Source organism: Cydia splendana, chromosome 27, assembly GCF_910591565.1.
Source record: "Cydia splendana chromosome 27, ilCydSple1.2, whole genome shotgun sequence".
In the NCBI taxonomy this organism is placed as follows: Eukaryota; Metazoa; Arthropoda; class Insecta; order Lepidoptera; family Tortricidae; genus Cydia; species Cydia splendana.
In genome coordinates this window covers 1537261-1562705 of record NC_085986.1, presented here as the reverse complement: position 1 = coordinate 1562705, position 25445 = coordinate 1537261, and the positions used below count along the sequence as shown (strand labels likewise).

Genomic DNA, 25445 nt, shown 5'->3' with positions numbered 1-25445 from the left:
TTCAAGTCCTGCCGGAAGCGTAAATTTTTCCATTTTTTCCTTTAATACAAAATTTGGAATATCGCTCGCAGACTTATCTGCTTGATAAAAAATTGATTTAAATATAATGTTTTAATGATTTTTCCATGCGTGTTTGCCCTTTTTTGGTACAAATTTGTTGTTTTTATTTGGCTGCTATTTAACTGATCACCAGATTTAGTAAAATTTAATACCAAAAAAATCTACTTTACCACCCTAAAATAATAAATGATCACCAAAATTATAACACCATTTTAATGTGAAATGATTACCAATTTTATTACATTTTACTATCCTATTAAAGGAAATGACACCAAACTAATCATTATTAACCCAAAAATTGTAAATGATTACCAAATTTCAAACCCCATTTTGATGTGAAATGATAACCAAATTTTTACATCTTGCTATCCTATTAAATAAAATGACACCAAAATAATCATTGTAAACCCAAAAATAGTAAATGACCACCAAAATTAGATCTCCATTTTAATGTAAAATTATAACCAAATTTTTAAATCTTGCTATGCTATTAAAGCAAATGACTCCAAAATAATCACTGTAAACCCAAAAATAGTAAATGACCACCAATATTATAAGCACATTTTAATTAAAAATGTGCAAATATTTAATATTTTAATATCCTATTAAATTAATTAATCCACTTCGTCACCTTTTTCTAATAGCATTTCTTTTCTGTAAGGGCCGCAGTTCAAACCTAATCTAACCCACTTTTCTAGTAGCATTTCGTTTCTGTATGGATCGCAGTTCAAACCTAACCTAACCCACTTTTCTAGTAGCATTTCGTTTCTGTATGGGTCGCAGTTCAAACCTAACCTAACCCACTTTTCTAGTAGCATTTCTTTTCTGTAAGAATCGCAGTTCAAACCTAACCTAACCCACTTTTCTACTAGCATTTCTTTTCTGTAAGGGTCGCAGTTCAAACCTAACCTAACCCACTTTTCTAGTTGCATTTCTTTTCTGTAAGGGCCGCAGTTCAAACCTAACCTAACCCACTTTTCTAGTAGCATTTCGTCTCTGTAAGGGTCGCAGTTCTAACCTAACCTAACCCACTTATCTGAGAGCAGTTCGGTTCTGTGAGGATCGCAGTTCTAACCTAACCTAACCCACTTTTATACTAGCATTTCGTTTCTGTAAAGGTCGCAGTTCAAACCTAACCTAACCTACTTTTCTAGTAACATTTCGTTTATGTAAGGGTCGCAGTGCTAACCTAACCCACTTAACTGATAGCAGTTCAAACCTAACCTAACCTACTTTTCTAGTAGCATTTCAGTATGCTATTAGATTTCAGTATGCTATTAGAACAGTAGGTTAGGTTAGGTAGGTATGCGGTGCGGGGAACGGGGCTTGAGCGGGAGGGGCTAGTAATTTTGGCATCATTTTACTTTATTTGGTAATATTTATACATTTTTTGGTAATCATAGTGGTTTATTTAGGTGAAAATATCGCATTAATTTGGTGTTCAAGATTTGGTGATCATTAATGATTTTTGGTGATCATTTAATATATTTGGTATTTGAATACAATTTGAAGTGCAGTCGTAATTAAAACGGTGGTACTTTTGTAATTTTAGGCCTTATTTTTTGGTGTTCAGTACTTTTTTTTGGTAAGCATGATTTTTTTATTTAGGGTACCAAAGTATTTTTTGGTGGTCATTATATTTGTACCCTTTTTATTTTTCTTCCATACAAACTTTCTCCCCCCTATTTTCCCCCTTAAGGGTAGATATTTTTAAATTTGTTTTTATAAATAACTTATACCTTTTGTAATTAATCGATGTTCAAACTTTCAGGTTAAAATGTTCAGTAATCTACATGTGTTTGAGCTAAAGGACATTTTATTTCATAATATCCCATACATTATAATATCTAACCAAATGCTGCTTACTTCCACACATCATATAATCTAAACCCCTGAAGATATGAAGCTGAAATTTTCAACATCAATTAAATGCGACAGGTTTAAGTTTTAGCAGGAGATCTAAGGTCCCGTTTTCTAAGGGGACCTTGCATTTTGGAGACAAAGCAAACCGCTTGGAACAGGTGTTCCTGGGGGTGACCTGAGCTAATTAAGCCCGGTTGCCAAGAGGTTCCCCCCAGCAGGTGGGTAGGGGAGGGGGGGCAAAAGTGCCTCCGGCGCGCCTCACTCTAAGCTTTATATCTGCATACATCTCGCAACTATATCAAGTTTGGTGTCATTTTCGTATAATTCGAGGATGAAGAATTCATTTCTGTGACTAAATTTTCATTCACCCATACAAAAACTTCGAAAAATTCAAAATAAAAAAAAAACTTTTAATTATTTTTTCGAAAATCTTCTACAAAATTTATACTATGAGGATTTGCTCTAGCAAAAAAATACCTGTGAATAGCCCAGTTATCCTACTATACAGAATAGTAAACTTGTCAAACAATTTTTTTCATAAGTCTGTTAAAAAAAAATGTTTATGTCGCGCGGCGTACCTGCATTGTAAGAGCGGTATGCAACGTTTAGGATTTTTAAGTATGTTTAGATGAATTTTGATAAGTTGTTATTCTTCTGGTGGTAGATTACATTAATAAATTACTTCTGGACGTGATATATATACAAATATAAATTAAATATACAAATAAAGATGTTGGGAAAACTTTCGCTAATAGAATTAAGTATTATAAATGTGATAAAATTAACATAGGAGATGTTTGACAAAAAATGCGGGTTAAAATAGGATATATATTGTTCGTAATTGCCATTACATGCCCATGGGACTGTGAAGTTTAGGTTTTTTTTAACGCAGTTGCACCTCCCTTCGTATTTTGTTTTGCAGCGGCAACGAATAAGCTCTAAACAAGCAGCAGCCGCCGCAGGTAGGCTTGTCCATATGGGCTCCCAATAACCATGTTGTTTGGACCAGCCCCAGTCAGCAGGGCATGGTGGCTGTTGCTGAGGGGCTATAATCTGTCCCCAAACATAGACCAAATCCTACACCGGAACATGCGACACAGCTGAAAACTGCCGTGTCGCCGAAATAATTTCTGCACCTTGTCAACCTGGTTGACAAGGTGCAGAAAACCCTAGAGGCAAAGCAAACCGCTCTATGTGCGTTCCTTGATGTTGAAGGTGCTTTCGACAATACGCCCAAAGGGAGTAGACGAAACCACCAGATGGGTACATAGCATGCTCTCGAACAGAGTAGCCACTCTGACCATCAATACTATATATAGAGCATGAATTTTATACCACTAAAGGCTGCCTACACGGAGGCGTTTTATCCCCACTATTGTGGACCCTAGCAGTGGACCAACTTCTTGCAATCATGTCAGGCCAAGACTTTGATACACAAGGATATGCCGACGACCTTGTAGTCATCGTCAAAGGCCCTTGCCTCAACACAATATCCAACCTAATGCAAGGAGCTCTAAACACAATATTCAAATGGAGTAGAGAAAATGACTTGTCCATTAATCCGAGCAAGACTGTAATAGCCATTTAACCATTCACAAGGAAACGGAAGATAAACTCACAAAACCAAGACTTAATGGACAAATAATACCGTTCTCGGCAGAGGTCAATTATCTAGGGGTCACCTTCGACCAAAAGTTAACTTGGAACCCTCACCTGAGAAACATTATACAAAAAGCGAAAATGGCCATGTGGTCATGCTGTCGAATGGCAGGAGCAAGATGGGGCTTAAGACCCAAATTGCTATGTGGTTATACACAGCGGTAGTGAGGCCAATTGTCACCTACGCCTCCGCAGTCTGGTGTAACAAAACCAGCCAAAATACAGTAATAGACACACAACGCACGGCTTGTTTAACAGTAACAGGCGCTTACTCCTCGACACCGGGAGCGGCCCTAGATGCACTGCTGGACATCATACCACTCCACTTGCAGGTGCAAAAGAGGCCAAGCAGTGCGTCTACTGAATATGCACGCTAAACAGGCCAAAATGGCGCTCTCAGGCATTAACCAATCTAAATGCCTGGGTTTTTGCGAATAGAACCCTTAGCATGCCCTCTGATGACACGCACACCGAATGTCATCTCACCAAACTGTACACAGTAGAAATACCTCCTAGAGACAAATGGATCAACAACCAAATGTACGTCGAAGAGGGAAGCCACATCTGGTATACAGATGGTTCCAAGAAAGGCAATGATGTAGGATGTGGGATCTATGGTGAGAGATCTAAGCTCAGAGCTAGCGTCAGCATGGGCACACTGGCCTCAATCTTCCAGGCAGAAGTATTCGCCATCAACAAATGTGCGGAGATCAACTTGGATAGAAACCTAAGACACCAGCATATCTACATCAACTCAGACAGCCAGGCTGCTCCGCAGGCACTAGAATCCCTTGAGTCAAACTCAAAACTAGTCCAGAACTGTAAAACAAACCTAAATGCACTGGCTTACTCCAACAAAGTTACACTGAGATGGGTACCAGGGCACTCCGACATTAACGGAAACGAAGAAGCGGACGAACTTGCTAGAAAGGGCGCAGACACACCCCTGGTCGGCCCAGAACCGTTCTGTGGAAGCACAAAACGAGATGCATATTCTCTGCTCAGCAACTTAGGAAAAACGAGAGCAATCGATTGGTGGAAGTTCGTTAAAGGACAAAAACACTCGAAAGCTCTGATCAAAGGGTTCAACAGCAAAACTGCTAAGGAGCTTTTAGGACTCAAAAGGCACAAAACCTGCGCGGTGACCAGAATACTGACTGAACACTGCAAGTTGAACAAACATAATAATATGTTTCAAATTGGCAAGAAACAAGATGCGACATGCAGGTTCTGTCAGGAGTCAGAGGAGACTGCAATGCACATTCTCTGTTCTTGTGGACCACTAATGTCAAAAAGAAGTACCTACCTAGGGCGACACGTAGTGCAACCCTATGAGGTACAAAACATTACGGCCCAAAGAATCTGGAACTTTCTGGATTCAACGGGCATTAGTAATGAACTTAAAGGGCCGTCACAATAGATCAATGCTGGTCAATGCGACACTCATAGGCCCACAACACCACAATAATAATAATAATGTCCCGCGGGGACAGCTTGTGGCGAGCTGACGGTGTGTGGCGACACCGCGGACCTCTATTCCAGAGGGCCCTGTCATCTGGCCCTCGCCTCTGTGCTTGCCTTGATTGGCCGGCCAGAATGGAGTCGCAAGAGCGGGACCTATGCTCCAGGTTGGAAGTGTAAAATGTCATAACGCCGGCGGCCTGCTGAACGGATTAACGGGATCTGGCTACCGCATACTCACCTCTCGGCAACCTCACAGCCACTCCAAAGTGTTGCCCTGTTGTCGCACTGTGCGTGCGGCCATTGCGGGGCCCACTCAATGAGTTGGCGAGTCACCACCTGTCATTTACAATTTTGAGACTGATTGTCACGGCAGGTGTCCGCTAGTCTCTCCCATAGCCCATTATCCAGTCCATCCAAATTTCAAATCTATAGCCCATGACCTTAGTTCCCATCGCAGCACAAAAGTGCTGCACTGCAATAGTCTTTGCACCTGGCGGGGACCATCTCCGGATGTATCACATTGTGCGTTCGGGGATAGTATCCACCACATGTATCCCTTGCTTGTAGATTAAAGTGCCTTAAAGGGCCTCTGCGCTGTTGGCTTCGGCCCCACGTACGCCTCCCAAAGGTCCGGGACCCCATGGTCCCGAGATATGGAAAAGACATACAAATAATAATGTTAATTTTATCACATTTATAATACTTAACTCTGTTGGCGAAAGTTTTTCCAACATCTTCATTTATATATTTAATTTATATTTGTATATATATCACGTCCAGAAGTAATTTATTATTGTAATCTACAACCAGAAGAATAACAACTTATCAGAAATCATCTAAACATACTTAAAAATCCTAAACGCTGCATACCGCTCTTACAATGCAGGTACGCCGCGCGACACAAAACATATTTTTTAACAGAGTTATGAAAAAAAATGTTTGACAAGTTTACTATTCTGTATAATAGGATAACTGGGCTATTTACAGGTATTTTTTTTCTAGAGAAAATCGTCATAGTTTAAATTTTTTAGAGGATTTACAAAAAAAATATTAAAAGATTTTTTTTAGAATTTTGAATTTCTCGAATTTTTTGTATGGGTGAGTGAAAATTTAGTCACAGAAATGAATTCTTCATCCTCTAATTACACGAAAAAGACACCAAACTTGATATAGTTGAGAGATGTATGCAGATATAAAGCTTAGAGTGCGGCGCGCCGAAGGCACTTTTGCCCCCCCTCCCCTGCCCACCTGCTGGGGGGAACCTCTTGGCAACCGGGCTTAATCAGCTCAGATCACCCCCAGGAACACCTGTTCCAAGCGGTTTGCTTTGTCTCCAAAATGCAAGGTGGTGGACCTTAGATCTCCTGCTATTTAAGATAAAATAAAATTGTATAAAATCAACCCTTAAGGGGGGGAAATGTGGGGGAGAAATTTTGTATGAAAGAAAAATAAAAACAACAAATTTCTACCAAAAAAGGGCAAAAACGCATAGAAAAATAATTAAAACATTATATTTAAACTTTTAAAATACCAAATTCAGTGTTTTAGTAAACATTTTTAATCTTGACTTTGGGCATAGTTCCATTTGTATGGAAATCGTTACCGCCACGCGCTATAAATATTTTTTTTATTACCAAAAAATGTATGAATGCCTACTATAAAGTGATATTTTTCTGAATAAAGAATACATGGGCTACATTGTTCCATTTTTTATTTAGTGCAAATCGTCACACTGTGATTGTAACATCCAAAATTGTCACAAAAAGTTACATAACATTTCCATTTTTTGTTCAAAAATATTTTTTTAGTATGGAAATGTACTATAATAATTATTTCGAAAATGAATTCCTCGTCCCTAAATTATACGAAAATGATATATAACTTGCCCTAGTTGCTAAGACTAGGAAGGAATATATTTCAATTTCAATTATTTATTTAAATGAAGATAACAGAGATCCCATTGTGTTAGTATTACATATTATAAGGCTTAAAAACTATATTAATACTTAAAAGTTATATTAGACTTAATTAATTTAATTAAATTTATCATAATGGGACAACAAACGTGATCAGCAATCATCCTTAGAATGCTGTTTGTGCTATCCCTGGTTCTACGCAGTAATGAGGCCGCTTTCTTGCGCATGATTGCTGCAAACGCATCAGTTCGAGCCTCCGCAAACATGGCGGAAGCGCTGCAGAACCTAGGCAGCCCAACCAGCACTCTAAAGGCGTTGTTGTACACCACTCGCAGAGCATTATAGGCTTTCTGGGTATAGCTGACCCAAAGGCTACCTGTGTAAAAGGATGAACAAAATGCCTTAAACAGAGTTATTTTTACCGCTTTTGAACATCTAGCAAACCTTCGGGCCAGCATATTCGCCCTTACACATAACGCTCTCCGCTCTCTCTCAATATCCTCATCATCCTTTAAGTCGTCGGTAACAATATGCCCTAAGTATTTAAACCTACTGACTCTCTCGAGAGCGGTCCCATTGAGTCGAACGGGGGGCACATGTGAGGGACATTTGCTACCGGCCTTAAAAACCATTACCTCGCTCTTTTTACCATTGTAAATCAAACCGTGTGAGGAAGCATAGGACTCGCATATGTAGACAAGTTTGCGGAGCGCGCCAATCGATGGCGCCAGCAGCACCATGTCGTCTGCGTAACTGATGTTGTTTAGGCATACGCCATCAACATGGCAGCCGACATGAGCGCTGCTAAGCTGCTCGATCAGCGCGTCCACATATAAGTTAAATAATATTGGTGAACTTAACCCACCTTGTCGTACGCCACATTCGAGCCTATACGGTTCCGTAAGCTCGCCCGCCCACCTCACACGGTTTTCTTGATTGAGATACCAATGTCTGAGAAGGTGAATGAACTCTGGTGGTAGCCTCGACTTCTGTAATTTCTGCCATAAGATGTCGTAAGAGACGAGATCGAAAGCTTTGGACAGGTCCAAAAAACAGGCGTATATCGGCGTCTTTCTATCTGTGTAGTATTTGACAGTGTGCTTTAAGCCAAGGATTGCTGCTTCTGTTGACAGCCCAGGTCGAAATCCGAACTGACTGTCATGCAGTTTAATATAGGTTCTCAAATATGAGTTAAGCACACTGTCAAACACCTTAGCCACAATAGTAGCCAGGGAGATAGGCCTGTAATTGGACCCATCCGAAGCATCACCTGTCCGGTTCTTAATAACGGGCACCACCAAAGTCTCCAACAACTCAGGCGGCAGATAAGAGTGGCTAAGGCACAGGTTGAGCAGCAGAGACAGCACACGAGGTAGATGAGGGCCCGCGTGCCTCAGGTGTTCGATGCTTAAACCGTCGCGTCCAGGTGACTTACCTTTTGTCATGTTTTTAACCACTTTAGAAATATCTTTAGCATAGATAAAAATAGACAACTCACCTTTCTGCGACTCAGCCCCGAAAGCCCTACACGCGGGACCCAAGGGAGAACTAAGTGTAAATTTGTCCTTGAACAAGTCTGCTATTTCCCTGGGATTGGAAATACCATCAACACTCACAGGTACGCCGCCTTTAGGGTTTAGTTTGTTTGTAGCTTTCCAGAAGCTCGCAAAGTCACCGCCAGAGTGATGAGACGCCAATCGGTCCATTTTGATTTGGTCCTGGTGGTTCTGACACCACTTCAGCCTTCCTTTAAAAACTTTACGAGCCTCTATCATTTCAGTGTACACCGAGCCTGTGTGCGGTTTCCCGTGCCACTCCCATGTTGCTAGTTTAAGCTTCGCGTACCTGTGAGCCTCGCTCACGTGCTTGTTCCAGCCAGCCAACCGGCGCCTCCCCACACTCTTTTTCGCTATGTGCGTCACTGCGGCAGCATGACATAGGGCCTCTATGGTCTCCTTATAAAGTTTGTCGATTAACTGCCTATGGGACACATTGCCACAGTAACTCCCACTGCATTCTTGACACTGAACTGGAAAATCAATCTCTTTTAATTTCGAACTACATATTTTAAGATATTCACTTACTTGGTAATCGTTTCTCTCACCCCATTTTACTTTATCAAGCTCTAAGTTACTAACATTCTTTTTCTTAGTTACTAAATTCAAGTTGCACTTAACTATGAGCGGAAAATGGTCAGACCAGAGGACATCATACTTAACATAGACATCAGTGACACATGGTAATGCAGCTTTCGTAACGATACAGTGATCAAGCCATCGTCTGCAGCCGTGCGCCTCGCTCACAAAAGTAAATGCTCCCGAAGACTTCAATATGTCTAAGTCGGCACACACCCAGTCCTGCTCCACGGCAAAGTTTACGAGCTCATTGTGAAACCGCTCTCCAGGGTGTGCATTGAAGTCTCCGAGAATAAATACTGATTCAGCGTCACTATCGTCTATAATGGCACTAATAGAACTCAAACAATCGGTAAATTCTAACATATTTTCCATCGTATCAGTTGGCATATAGACACTAATAACCAAAATAGGTTTATCACTGGTTGTAGCACGAATTGCCACAATTCGGGGACTATCACAAGGTATCACAGACACGCATTGGAATACCGACTTCCGCCAAAGCAGCGCCACTCCTCCATGAGGCCTCCCTCGCAGTATTCCGGCGGCTGCGTCGACGGCGGACGTCCCGGTGCACCCGAAGTCGTCGCAAACAGTCGTCAGGAACCCAAGATCCGATTTCAGCAACCAGGTCTCCTGAAGCGCGATGATATCTCCAAACTTGCACAGTTGTCTAATCCCATCTATAGATCTCTTAACGTTCTTACAATTATAAGAAATTAATGTCGTATTAATCATATTTTTATTATATATTTAATTTGATATCTTCATTTACTTTTCTGTATGGCATGAATCGTCGGCATGTTATCCCGTCCGGCCAAAACTCATCATCCAGGAACATATCAAGTTTATGCCTAGGAACTGTCACCTTAAAAGCGTGATGCTTCTTTTCTACTTTACTTTTTATTCTATGTAAAACTATCTTCTCTTGCGTTTTGGAAAAAATGTAGTTAATAATGTCACTTTCCAAGGTGTCCTTGTGCACATTCGACACGAACAAAGATACATTTAACTGTGCGGCTTTGAATTTATCACTTGGCAAGAAAGATGCTTTTCCTTGAACTCTTCCTAATTTATTCTTAGTTTTCTTTTTCTGGTTTAAAATCCAACCGGCAGTCGTATCGACATTTTTCCATTCACCTTCTTGTCTAACTATATCAGCGAAAGACTTATCCTGATCCTTATTTATGTCCACGCTTATATGAGTGGAACTCATTTGTTGTTGTTGTTGCGAACAGCTGTTCAATAATTGCATCGGGTCCAAGCGGTTCGGCAGGAACGATGATTCACCATTGCCGGCCTTATCTCCCCCCGTAGTTAGTGGCATCGCTTCTATAGCCTCAGGTGCGAGGGCGACCGCATTATTGGGCGAGTCACCTGTGCGCGACTGCGATAGCGCCCGCGAATGCGATTTGTTTATGTACGAGACATCTGCATCGGTAGGCGCAGAAAAATTCATAAGTCCTACCGGTCCGCTGTTCAGCAAGCACGTACCTCCCCGTGGTCTTGTGTTTATATTGCTGTCGAAGTTTAAAACCGATGCCGATATAGCATAGATTGGACCTGGGGAGCCGACCCTTTCACCCCCCCCCCCCCTTTTTGGGGGCTCTTTTTGATACGATCTCCCGGCTACCGGGCCAGATCAACTTTGTTTGACCTAAGGAACAATCGTGCCAAGCGGCATCGCCTGAGACTAAAGTGCATGCTGTTCCATACATTTGTGTTCCTTACTAAACCTACTATATTACCTACCAAAGTTTATCTTATTCAGTTCACTGGTCTATGCGTGAAAAGGTATCAGACGTACAGACTGAGGTTTTTTGCGTTTATAATATTAGCAGGGATTATGTCATTAAATTACGATTTAAAACACATTTGCATTTGTAATTATATTTCCAATATTATTCACAATAATATAATATATCTTAAACGGGACTAAGAATAACGATTCCCAGTCGATTGTTATAATATAAATTGTGTCATGTCATATATACACGGTGTAACATGAGGAAACCGAATAATTTTAACCACGCATTTCTGAGGTCAAAAGAAGGAAAAAATTTAATATGAGTTTAGGTCAATTTCGTCAAAAAAAATTTTTTTTTGTTTTGTTTTTTCATTTTTTTGAATGTAAGTATTTGTACATAAAAAATAAATGTTATTGGTAAACTTGTCACTTAAAATTGATTTTTACATGTTTTTTTCGTAAAACCTACTTTTTGCAAAGTGTTACTTGTCACTTTTTGACATCTATCAATAAGGATATTTAGACCACGTCCCATAGCAGCAACATCACCATTAAAAAGGCCTTTTACACTATGTAACAATAAAAACTTGTATTTTTTTAAATTAATATTATCTCTGAAACTAGGCGAATTTCAAAAAAGTTTATAGGACATTTTTGTCTCTAAATATGATCAGAAATACGCTGTTAAAATTATTCGGTTTCCTCATGTTACACCGTGTATATATACAGGGTGATTCAGGAGACGTGAGCAGGAATAACACTGCGCATTTCGTAAATTATAAGCAACTGTTTCGTATGAGTATTAGTGAGGTTAACGTTAATTTTCTAGTCGTGTTGAAAAAAAAAAGTTATTAATTTATTTACGACATGCATGGTCACCCTAAAATTAGAATAATAAACTATCGATATTCTGTGTCAAATTGAATGTCATCACGGTCTGGTTACTTTTGAAAACTCGTATCTCACTCAAGTTTGACAGTTTATTTTCTTCGTAATCAAAATGCTGCCATTACGGTCAAGACTTTAAAGAGGTTTTATGTTTATTAATTAGGTCTTGTAGGGTAACCATGATTGCAGAGAATTAAATTTGTCCTCACTAAAAAGTTAAAAAATAGGAAAAAGTGTGGTTGTTTCACCTAAATACGACGGTGATCGATCAATTATCAGTTACTGAGTGTGCAGGATTAGTCCTGCTCACGTCTCATGAATCATCCTGTATATAAGCCATATAATCCGTTTGCATAGTATTTTTCATTAGTTACTATCGCGGTACCTAACCGAAGACAATATGTGACGTTACCTATGAAAAGGGACCTTATTGTCGATGGCGCTTACGCCATTATTAACGAAGCTCCGATATGAATACTATGCCGCGCGACGCTGTGCGGCATAAGCGCCATCGACAATAAGGTCCCTTTTCATGGATAATGCCCCATATGTGTTATAATTATCAGTAATTAGTAATTTTTTGCATTCATAGGTACATTGGTTAAAAAATGTTATGTAATAATTAATCTAATTAAAGAACATATATATGTACCTACTAACATATTTTTTTTGTACATATGTATAAAATGTGACCTGTAAAATTTGCTTTTACCAATAAAGATCTGTATTCTGTAATTAGGTCCTATTCCATTTCAAGTATAATCCAGTGCAGTGTCGATTATGCGTAGACTCAAAACAGCTAAAGCCGTTTTTGGACGACCGGTCTGGCCTAGTGGGTAGTGACCCTGCCTATGAAGCCGATGGTCCCGGGTTCGAATCCTGGTAAGGGCATTTATTTGTATGATGATACAGATATTTGTTCCTGAGTCATGGTTGTTTTCTATGTATTTAAGTATTTATATATTATATATATCGTTGTCTGAGTACCCACAACACAAGCCTTCTTGAGCTTACCGTGGGGCTTAGTCAATTTGTGTAAGAATGTCCCTATAATATTTATTTATTTATTATTTATTTATTTATACAAGTACCTGAAACCAGAAAATGCTGTAAGTATCTAAACTCCCAATTCTTCTTTCTTCTTCTTTACTTTATCAGAAGAAACGCTATCAGGAAAACTAGGTATTTAATGTACTTGAAAAATGTATTGATGTAGTGGATTTGAAAAGGGGCCGATAGATACCTACTGTATTGTGTATTTAAGTACCTTTTGAATACATCAAACTAGTTTTTATGTTGCTGGATTCGTCAATCTATGCGTCCAAAGTTAGAACGGCCGTTTTTGTTTTGAGTTCCTAGATCAACGAATCCAGCAACATAAAAACTAGTTTGTACCTTTTGAATAAAAGGTACTTAAATACACAATACAGTCCGTAGCAGCCCCCTTTTTTAAATACCTGTCGTTAAATTTAAATAATCACGACTATTTAGCAGTGTCACTAGTGTGCACGTTGATGGGCTCTTAAACGGCCTTAAGAGGGTGCTAACACAAAATTGTAGTTTAGGGTAAATAGCTGCTGCGACGGGGGCGACACTCATGCCCCCTGCGAGACCTGCGCCTACTCCGCGGACCAAGAAGGCGGCAGCTGGGCCCAAGCCAGTGCCCGCAGCCCCCACACAGACGCCCCCCACGCAGGGGAAATGGACGCAGGTGCTGAAACGGGGAATAAAGAAAAAGAAGGCCACTCCTCCTTCGGCTGCTTCGGTGACACAAGCGGATAAGCCCTCGGCCCCGGCATCCAAAAGGCTGTTGGTAGTGGTAGCTCTTAAGCCAGACGCCAAAGGGGGTTAGTCGCATGCGGACGATATCCGGGTCGGGGACAGATGCCCGAAGGGCAAACCGAAACCGCCCAGAAATAGGAGAACATTTCCTTCACAACACAACCAGACGGAGCCCCGCGAATTTCTGGGCGGCTTGCCCTTCGAACCTAACCTACCTACCTATCTTAAGGTAGTCGTTTTGCTGCCATGTTATTTTGAGATACAGTAACAAGTGTGAGTTTGAGTTTGAGTTTGATGATCATCATCAGCATCATCATCATGGTGCCCTTTTGGTAATCCAATTTTGGATGTAGGCCTCTTCCTTTGGATGTAGTAATATGATAGACGAAATAATTTTTACTAAATAAAGCTATAGAGCTGAGCTGAGCTGATGGTGTTCGTCAAAATAACGAGTTGCCAATCCACATTGTTCAGACTATACTGAACTGTTGCCATATAAATGATCATAGCATTTGCTCGAAAAAAATATAAATACTCAAAAATGCGCGTTTACCTAGAGATAAGACCTAGCTAGATCGATTTTTCGCCCCCAAAAACCCCATATAACAAATTTTATCGAAATCGTTAGAGCCGTTTCCGAGATCGCCGAAATATATATTACAAGAAGTGCTCGTTTAAAGCTATAAGATAACAGCGCCGTCTTGACAATGATCCATATTACATATATTCCTGGCGGCTTAGCACGGTCGCGTTTTTATCCCTTGTCACCATGCCTGTTAAGTTCTAACAAGTATGTAAGTGCGAAAGGGACGCGCATAGTGATAGTCGATAAAAATGGAACCGTGCTGAGCCTGCTGGTCAGGCTTTACATAGGTACATTTCAAGTTAATAATAAGCTTGTAATAAAAATGTGAAGTTTTCTATGAAAAGGGACCTGTTTGCGCTATTTAAATGAAACAATTGAATAAAAAATATACCATTCTTTTAATGGTGAAATGTAGTACAATAAGTTTTTTATAAGTCTAGGACACGCGCGTTAGGTTCGGTGGTTAGATTGCAAGAGAGAGATGAGAGCGGTCCGCTGCCTGGGGATGAGTCGTATAGGCGAAACTCTGGCGCTAGCATCGCGCTTTTTGGTTGGCCGCTGATCTCGCCGTACAGGGCTGCCTTTCCACACATCATTGGTTGGTTCGAAGCTGGCGGTGTTGCCACAGCGCTAACTGGACCTTATTTTCGATGGCGCTTACGCCATTATTAACGATGCTCCGATATAAATACAATGCCGCGCGACGCTGCGCGGCGTAAGCGCCATCGACAATAAGGTCCCTTTAATAGATAATGCCCCAAATATATACATACCATGTATGTAACCATTAGTTATTGAAGAAACCAAATACCACTACAATTGCGACTGTAGTGACCCCTGTGATGAACGCAATCACCATCATTACCGCCGCCCACGCCCAGCCTTCCCACGGCCAACAATCTTCTGCTATTTTGTTTGCATCTGTGGTGCAAAAACAAATTACTTATATTAGTAATAATTGACCGAAGCGAAGCGAAGGTCTACGTTTTGACTCGGGCATTTTGCTTTCGTATGTCCGGATGTTCTCCTCTACAGGTCGCAATTCTTAACCGATTCTCGTGAAATTTTGTGACCGAATTTTATGACTAAATAAATTTTTTTTGTCAATCCGGTTTTTGGATTTTTTTAAAAATGGCGGAGTCGTGATACCTGGCGCCTAAACAAATAGTCGTATCGATATCATAAGACTTTTTTCTTTTTGAGACATGTTTACAGAGTTAATAGCAAAAAATGCAGAAAAAAATTATCGCTGGTTTAGGCGGTATTTAGATATTTAATTTTAACTAATTTTAATTTGAGAAGGAGTAGCTAAATTTCGTCAACCCATCTAAGAACTATTTGGCTCAGTTTGTAAACGTTCTGGGTTCGATCCCCAGTAATTGTATGCTGGGATATTATAACTTTTTGTATTTTTTTACACATCAATTTCGTATTGTTTTTCTTTAATTTACTATACACCGTGTTTTTATTGAATTCCGTTAACTTCGGGGTATAGTTAAGTACGTTTATAAGAACTAAATGGCATAGTTAATTTTCAAACAAAAAATTTTTTTTTGTTTTCTTTTTTGTTTTTTTTTTGTTTAAAAAGTAATTAAATGTAGCATATAGCGTTGTTGTAACACGGGCATTACATTTAACTCAACCAAACAATTGAAATCTGTGACATATCAATGTCATTTCGTACATCAATCGACCGAGATTGTACTTAAGTTTAGTAGCAAATGTATGAACTCATTCTAAACACTAATCAATATGTAAGCCGGCCCTAAGGCAAGTGTACACGCTTGTAGAGGCCTTATAGTAAAAAAATAAATTATGGATTATCTCCGAAATGGACTTAATTAGAACATCGGTGTCTTTGAGAAAGTTACTTGATTTAAGCTCAGGAATGCACCCTTGAAATTAACGGAAATCAAAAAAAACACGGTGTATTTAAAGCTCTTAGCACCATGTTATTTCAAGCTCTGCTCGCGAGGTCTACAGCTCACAGAGCCACTAGTAATAATTCAGCCTACCCTACGTCCCACTGCTGGGCAGAGGCCTCTCTAATGCGCGAGAACGCTTGGGTTATTGTTTGATTAAATTAAAACTATTCTAAAAGTTACCAGATTGATGAATGAAAAGATACATCACAGTCACAAACTGAAAGTAACCTTAAGGTGCAGTGGGTTAAGTCAGCAAAGTTTTTGAAAAATCGTAGAGCTTTTTTATATCATACAAAAAAAATATGATTAGCAATTTTTAGGCCTCCCAATCGGCCTAGAATGTGACGATTTTTTACGAATTATACTAAACGATTAGCATTAGAAAAAAGGTAGAAGGTAGGTAAACAAACTTGACTTTTTATTGAAAATTATTAAAACGCTTTTATTTGAATTAAAAAAAAATAGTTTTTGAAAACAAAATAATGTAAAAGATTGTATATGATCTCTAAATAATTCTAACATATTTGCTGTGACTTATTTTACAATAGTTATTTGTACAACAAGAGATCAAAGTTTGATATTTCTTCGAGTGCTTATTTTGAGTCCCGTGCAAGCGAAAGATTCTATAATAGATTCACGAGCGTAGCGAGTGAATCTAATTTAGAATCTTGAGCGTAGTAAGGGATTCAAAAGCGCACGATATGTAAATAACTTTGATCTCGTGTAGTACACAAAATTTTTCACCCTAAGCAGTGAGAACATACCTAGAGGGACAGAGATAATAGAACCCAAGTATATCGAACTTGTATTAGACCCCGCATGTTGAAATGACATTTGACTATAAAGGTCACTTGAATGTCATTTTGTCTCACTCAGTGAGCAAAATCGCATTTTGCTCACTGAGTGAGACAAAATGACTCAGTGAGCAAAATCGCATTTTGCTCACTGTTTTTAAGAAGCAAAGTACCCTTGTTCGAGCTGCTGAGGTGAAAAAGTGATTTTTAATAACAATTTACGAATTACACAAGCGCGCTCTGACGTACCGGGCGCCTGCGTGCGGCGCCCTTTAGGGGGAAGCGGAGCAGATAGGCACAAGGGGCAGTTATGAACACCCACACTAATTCCCTAACTAAAAACTTATTATTATTATTCTCTTTATTCATTTCTCATCTTAAGTTAGGTTATTTTATAATATGAATATAAAAGTAAAATATAAAAACACTTATTATTATTATTATTATTATAGGACATTTATTATTATACAAATTGACTAAGCCCCACGGTAAGCTCAAGAAGGCTTGTGTTGTGGGTACTCAGACAACGATATATATAATATGAGAACAACCATGACTCAGGAACAAATATCTGTATCATCATACAAATAAATGCCCTTACCAGGATTCGAACCCGGAACCATCGGCTTCATAGGCAGGGTCACTACCCACTAGGCCAGACTGGTCGTCAAAATAGCGCATTTTACTATACACTGCGCTTTAAATGTTTACTCTATAAATATAATTATGTTCACTAAAAAAAAACATTAAGGTCGGTCCTTTGAAACCATTGTGGGTAAAATACAACTTTCTCATCAGTTTTTCTTGGCTAAAGAGAGGTTTTACGAGCTAGTATGGTTAAAATACTATGTTCACTTACCCGGATCATATATAAGGGTATACCGCCGGGACTTTCTCAAGAGCTCTGGTATTCCGGAATTAATTCGTTCTGTTGCGCAGAAAAGTTGAGTACCATTATCAGATATGTTCCAACGTCTCACCACCGATACCCGTGTAAAGCTGGGTTCATATTCTGTCCAGACCGTTGCTATTCGTTTTGTTTTTTTACCTGAAAATTATATCCTGAAAATATAACCTTGTTAACAGTGGATAGCATTAAATACAAGTGGATACAAGATCATTGGGGTAACACTTTGAATTACATGTTTTACAATACTTTCGATGGTGTGTTTTTTTTTTAATTTTCCTTTAAAGCTCAATTTTTTCACTATGAAAATAAACTAAATTATTTTGTAATGTTCAATTTAAGCTCTTTCAAATGATATATAGTCAAGTTTTGCCCCCTCTTTATATGGGGCATTTTCCATAAACTTCCAACGTGTTTGTGTTAGCGTTGTTAATAATTATTCCAAATCGATAGCTTCAGTAGTTCTCGAGATATTTAGCGATGTGACAGACGGACGGACAGACGGACAGTCGCACCATAAGGGTTCCCTTTGTACCTTTTTGGAACTCTAAAAATTGAACAAAGTACTCACCTTGTACATGATACCAGGACAGAAAATGGCTGAGATATGTCCCTGCCCAACAGTTGATTTCTATGGGAGTTGTATCATCGTAATAAAAGTCTGTGTTTGGCCGTACATATAATAAATATTCGTCGCCGACTGGAAAAGAGTATAAATTAGAGATGCAACGGATAGTTGTTTGGCCGGATACCGGATACCGGATATTCGGCCTGACCATCGGCTGAATATTCGGTATCCGGCCGCCGAATATTCGGCCGGCGGAACTATACCTACATTTCGGTTTTTCAGGTGCGCAATGTGTAGGTTTGACCTGTTTCCTAGTGAATGTTTGCGCGTATACATTTCTAGGTTCGAAATGAGTGCGCGTGCAAGTCAGTGGAATTGAAACAATAAACAAGTACGAATATGACCGTGAATGTTTCTTAAATCCAATTTATTTACTAAGAAATAAAGCAGTTTTACTATCCGGTATCCGGCCGGACATTAAAATATTGGCCGGATAGGCCGGATACCGGATAGTAACCGAATATCCGGTGCATCTCTAGTATAAATATTAAAATGTTTCATAAAATATAATTTATTCTCAGGAAATTAAGTCTTAGTCGAATTGAAATTTTAGATATTCCATCTGTTTCCGATATAATCCTGATCTGTCAGTGTCAAAAGTGACATTTCTGCAACCAAAAACGTTATTATTTTATAGGATATTAACATTATCTATCAAAGATTAATTACAATGTAATCCCTACATCACCTATATTCTAACAAGACAAGACATGAAAACATTAATTTACTTTTCATACAAAATTTCAAACACAGCTTTTTATAAACTTTGATAACAAATTTTTATTTAATGCCTTATGTTGCCTATGTTTACGCATATCATCGTTCCGATCTTCTGTTTTTATGTATTTTATAAAGAATTTACCCTTTTAGCCTCCTGGGGAATCCAATCCCAATTTTTAACGATTATTTTCCCACTTTTATCAGTAACAGAAACTGAACAGCCTCTGGAGTTGCCATGGTTACCAATTTAACACTGGGTTAATGGTTTAATCGGCTAACCCCGGGTTAGTGGGATGGTGCAAGTGGCGCCAATTCTTACTTAGACTAACCCAAATAAACCTAATACTTACCCAAAATTTCCGGTTTTTGATGATAAACAATCGAAATATTGTTGCTAGATTGTGTAGTTTCCATAGTGCCGTTAATATTTTCCATCAAATGACAGAAAATTATTGAATTGTTTAGTTCGGCTTTGAGCGGCAGTAACAATTTGAGCGTTTTGTTCTCAGCATGATCTTCCCGTTCATAATGTATAATTTGATCCCATTCTTTTTATATGGAACAAAAAGACAAGTTTAAGATTCGTTTAACAAGAGCAAATATTTGAAATAGGCTGTGACAGACGGACAGACAGACGCACGAGTGATCCTATAAAGGGTACCGTTTTTTCCTTTTGAGGTACGGAACCCTAAATAACGCAGGTGGACACTGGGCACCATAGTTGAAAAGCGCTGACGCCGAAAAAGTTTCCTTACATTTATTTATTTATTTAACCCTTTACCAGGCTGACATTTCAAAAATGACAATTGACAGTCTTACTCATCGAAAATAGAATACATGTTTGAAGTGCTGTATGTGGGAAATATATATCCCTTAGCCTGGTAAAGGGTTAAAGCATTAGTGAATATTAATAGTACAAAATGCGGACTTGCCGTGACTTGAATCGTGGATGTGCCATGACAACTGATCCCCTTTCTTCGTATGTGCCTCGCAATTAAATTCTATATACGGCCTTCCGTCCTCTACCATTTTTTCAGGGATCACCTTCAACGTGTTGGAAATGTTGGAATCCTTGCCTGAAAAAAAGTATCCTGTATCACCACTGTTACCAGTCAATCAAAACTCTTGCATTTTTTTGTAATTTTTTTTATTGTTTTTAAGTGCAACGTATTTTCGTAATTAGTAATTAGTTTCTTTCGAAAAGTCGAAAACTCAATGTTCGAATCGATGAAGTTACTAGAAAATGGTCTCATGATTGCTAATTACATTTTTGGCAGCCGCATTGTAATATAAAAAGCGCTACGATTTTTCTAAAACACCGCTCTCTGAATCTACGGGCCCTCAACGACTCGATCGCCGGGACGTACTTTTTACTATGTGTGACGCGCCCTTCCAGGCTGCCGGGAAGTAGTTAACATCCTTAGCGGTCCAGTAAATGTATGTGCCTTTGTCGTCTTTGTAGTATAGCAAATCGTACACCTCGTATCTGGGAAAGACAAGATAAGTTACGTTAACACAATATAGTTTATTATTCAAGTAGGCATATTACAATGCGCTTATGAACGTAAAATAAAGCTACACCGGCTCCAACCCTACACCTCCGCTCTCGGAAGATTTATATCCCTCCTCAATTGGAAGAGGGTATCCCAATATAGAACCGGCAACAAACTCGGCGGGACACATCTTTTCAAAACTTACATCTTATAATTAACATGCATGTTTATCTAATAAAACTATTAGTTTAAAAAGAGATAATAAAATACAAGTGCTTCGATATACACGCATCAGCTCCAAGAGCTGCTAGTGTATCAAATAAAAAAATAAAAAATAAAATAGTTTAGTGACATACTCACGTGTTACTGTATTCGGCTTCAGATGCTACGGTCAAGGGAGCTGTAACAATAAATATTTAATAATTAGTAAACGACCTGGTAAAGGTTGCGGGAGTCCACTGGATGCGATAAGATAAGATAAAGATAAAAAATAGTTTATTCAAGTAGGCATATTACAATGCGCTTATGAACGTCAAATAAACCTTTACCGGCTCCAACCGTACACGCGGGTGGCGCAAGACCGGTCATTGTGGCACTCTTTGGGGGAGGCCTATGTCCAGCAGTGGACGTCCCCTGGCTGATATGATGATGATGATGATGATGATGATGATGATGAATAATTAATAATTAACAAAAAAAAACATCATTGAAAAATTTAAAATGCTATTACAGTAATTCACGACAAAAGTTCATCGTATACTAATCGCAATTTACGTATATACTCGTATTTCGTTTAAGTCCTGATGGGGCCCACCCGTCATTTATTCCATTCCGTTGCCCCCGGAGTTCCGTTGATCATTATTGTGGTTTAATTTCCATACTTAATCAGTTCACATTACCCTCCGCTAATTCTTTGGGATCCCATTAACAGTTCATTACAAAAACGAAATTGGTTCAGGAATGATGGCGTTCAAATTTACATTCAACGTTATTGAAAGTCTCCTTTATATCTTTTAAATTTTGAATTTGATAAATATGTTCAAGATGACTAATGACGCCTGAGGATAGGTATATCCATTAAGGCGACGGTAGCGGTGGTTAAAATTTCAGATGCTGTCAATTTACCCTATTTCACACACAACGCACTTCACGCACAATAGTCACTACCTCACTTTACTGGGACACGTCAGTGACCCATCATGTTTTTAGTGTCGATTTGTAGAGAATAACAGCAAATTAAAAATATAATGGCATGAGGAGTCGGTACACGGCTTCTTCGTGAACAAATTTACGTGTAATATGTATAATGCAATTATTAAACATTTATTGAATAAATGATTTGCACAAAGTGAGGTCCCTATACCGGCCCCTTAAGATAACATAAGATAGAATTTATTTTCTTGAAGAATATCTAAAAATAAAGACAAACTTAATACGCTTAAATAGTACTTAAATCATGTAAATATACAAACATGGATTAAAAAGATTAATTTTACTAAGATTGTTTTTATTAATTACAACCCCTTTAAAAAAAATACTTACAATAGACCACAACAACTAATAAGCTCGTGACGAGTAAAATTTTCGAAAATGGGAGAAAGTCTTTAATCTCGACCATAATTAGTTCTAATCTCAAAGAGCTGACAAGCACATTCGATACTTTAGATGCCCTGTCGTAATATCAGCATGCGCGTCTTGGCAATGCCTTTTTATTTGACAAGTAAGGCTTGTCTTTACCAGCTTTATCTTCTTAGAGTTCCGTAGCAAATAATGGAGAAACCGCTGGGAGAAGCTGCATTACAGCTTCATCATATCCGTCCGTCCGTATTGTCGAATATTATTTTACTCGGGTAATGATTATGATGGAATTTGGAACATTCATAAGTAATGTATTTTAAGCCACTACTTTGTTAATTTTTATAAAACTCATAATCTATAATATTTAAGGTACCTACATCCAGGGGTGCGAAACTCCTGACTTCGGTCAAACTCGGCTCCGCTCGGCTCAGCATTGCTCCGAGCAATTATTACGGTTGGCACCACTTGACTTCCTTTTGCGTGCACGACCACAGATAATATAATCACTTGATTTTTGACAACCCTAAATAGCCGAAAGGGATAGTGCCATATATTAGAAAGGGACAGCATGATTCGACCCTGAACCGCTGTCAAACTTCGTTTTTGTAGGAAGTTTCCTTTCTGTACGGTAGTACTATTAATTATTCTGTGCTACATCTAAGAAATTGGGCACCTTTGGCATGGTGCCGAGGACGCTGGCAGCATTTTCCCGCTGTATCGCGATCAAACCACTACTTAAAGTAGTCAAATTTTAAAATGTTACATTTTTACTGAGGCACTACCTGGTTATATTAAATGCCAAAAATATAATTTTTCATCAAACATCAACGTGTGGAATGTCATACGATACCTTTGGGTTCAATTAGCGTAAAGGACAAAATGCTACTTTTCAGGAGACGCGAAAAACGGCGATTTATTTTAAATGTTGATTTTTTTTTTGTTTATTGAGCTATATTTTTGATGTGTATTAGAAAAGTACTCAAAATGTTAGGCTCTTTAACCTGAATTAGCAATCATATCTATAAATTAAATACGAACGAAGTTAATGTCCTTTACAATTAGCCAAAATGTCCTTTACGCCAATTGAACCCAAAGGTATTATTTGAAAATAAGTCTTGGTGAACGGTACATCCATTATTACGCACGTTGCATTGCCTACCTCTATACTGCCCTCCTAAGCTAAAAAACCGTATTTGCAGTCAATTTGTATGAAAACTGAATGCAAATACGGCTTTTTAGCTTAAGAGGGCAGTATAGGTATCTATCAAGCTCAATAATTAAGTTTTATATGTATTACTGAGCCTGCGTATAGCTAATATATACTCATTCCATTTGAAAACTGATAGTAAGTAGATCTTATTGATTTCAACCATATTTCAATAATGAAACTTTCACAAGACCTAATTATTAGTATTTTGTGCACCAGTCTAACGGCTCGGGCACGACATCGAGCGACTTGATACGGCGGCAGCGATAACCATAGGTTGGAGCGAAATGTCCGATCGCCGTGTCACGCTCCAACCTATGGTTATCGCTGCCGCCGTCGCAAGTCGCTCGATGTCGTGCCCGAGCCGTAAAGGGGCCCACTGATTAACAGTCCGCCGGACAGTATCGGCCTGTCAGTTGTTCGGAGCTGTCAAAATTTTGTTCTAAGTGACAGGCCGATACCGTCCGGCGGACTGTCAGTGGGCCCCTTAAGGTGCGACTGTCGGTGTTTATAAAGTGTCCATTAATATTATCAGATACCATGTATGGATACGAACGAAAGTTATAAATGCGTTAGTAACGCTGTCTGTCTGATTCACACTTGAACCACTGAACCGAGTTTGACCCCCGACACAAGAAAGTTTTTATCATCATCATTCACTTTTTTTTTTAAAGTGGTTGACACAGTTTGCTTTTGGTGTGAAGAGATTGATGTCGTGGCCGAAAGGGCCGCGGCACCAATCATCATTCACGCAGACAAAGTTCCCCGCAGAACCACAGCTTTCAGGCGGTCTTGTTTTAATTAATACTTACACTACTATCACATAAAGCGTTTAGGTATTAACCTGGTTCAATCAATGAACCAATTGCAGTTGTACCTAATACTTTTAATTTACTTGCACAAAGTCATTAGCTTAAAGATGCGATTGCTATTAGATTGATTTTTTCAATTAACAGACTTTATGATCTAAGTACATACCTACAAAGAAAATGAAATTGTAAGTAGGTTCATTTTTCTGCAAGCGTGCAAGGTCATGATTTTGTACAAGTCCCGAGGTGTATTTTATTTTATTTGTTGGTACACGTTGTTCAAAAAGACGTTTTTTAATAAGTTTGCAAAAAAATCACAAAACAGCAATGAAAATCGGTCACGCTGATCGGTGAATGCGAAACGAAGTGAAAAGCGGTATCCAGACGGGATGATCAAATTGACCGATTTGATCAGGAATAAAATTGGCGTCAATCTCCAATTTAATCACCTATTTTAGATTTATGGTGATATTAGAGCCCTCTAAATTGAAAAAAAAAATGCCCCAGAACGAAAATACTGGCGTCACAAATTGGTATTCTTGCGTTCGCACCTCATTTTATCGGTAATATCGGTCATTATCGGCGGTTGAATTCGGCGAGCCAAATTGGCGTTTGCGTCCGCGCGTCCTGATTCGATCGAGCAATTTAATCAGATTGGCGAAAAATTTACTAGTCTGGATATGCCTAAAGTCGTACGAGCTAGATGCACGCCAATCACCAAGACGATCGTCATGGTCGTGTCAAAACCAGTTCCAAATTGTAACAAGTTGTAGAATCTGGGGTCTACCGCGAACACCGAAGTTCGCAAATAGGGAGTATTACTGCAATGTTCTGCCGCCAGAGTGCAGCACTAGAGCAAATAGTAAACCATAGAGTAACTTATACATACTGCCCGATTCGAACATTAAGATACTTCAATTAATAGATCTAGAAACGATATGGATTAGATGTGTTTTTGTTTGAAGAAACGTTAGATTTGACACTGACATATCTAATCCATATCGTTTCTAGATTTATTACCTAACTGAAGTATCTTAAAGTTCGAATCGGACCGATACAAGCTAGGCCTTAGGTCTTAGAGCATTTAGAAATGTCATTTTCTTCACGAAAAAGTCTGCCGATTTTTGCGGGGGAGGGGACGTCAAATGTATTGATGTTTCTACATGATTTGTACGTAACTTACAAATAGCCATGTGAGTCCATACAAAAGTTTGCACAATTGTGCAAGTTTTTAGGCAGAGGGGTAAGCTCTTAATGGCCACTCCAGTTATTTAAATGCTCTAA

At 38.9% G+C, this 25445-nt stretch overlaps 1 protein-coding gene across 1 annotated transcript; it reads right to left on the bottom strand.

Moving 5' to 3' along the window:
• Window positions 1-7041: 7041 nt before the first annotated feature.
• Window positions 7042-9851, bottom strand: LOC134803860 (uncharacterized). Its single transcript, XM_063776686.1, has one exon. It carries the CDS (start codon window positions 9833-9835, stop codon window positions 7046-7048), a length of 2790 nt encoding a protein of 929 aa, XP_063632756.1. The 5' UTR covers window positions 9836-9851; the 3' UTR covers window positions 7042-7045.
• Between the last annotated feature and the right edge of the window lie 15594 nt (window positions 9852-25445).

What these genes read in the sequence shown, in the direction of transcription:
- LOC134803860 (XM_063776686.1), bottom strand. Translation starts at nt 9,835, where the DNA reads ATGATTAATACGACATTAATTTCTTATAATTGTAAGAACGTTAAGAGA.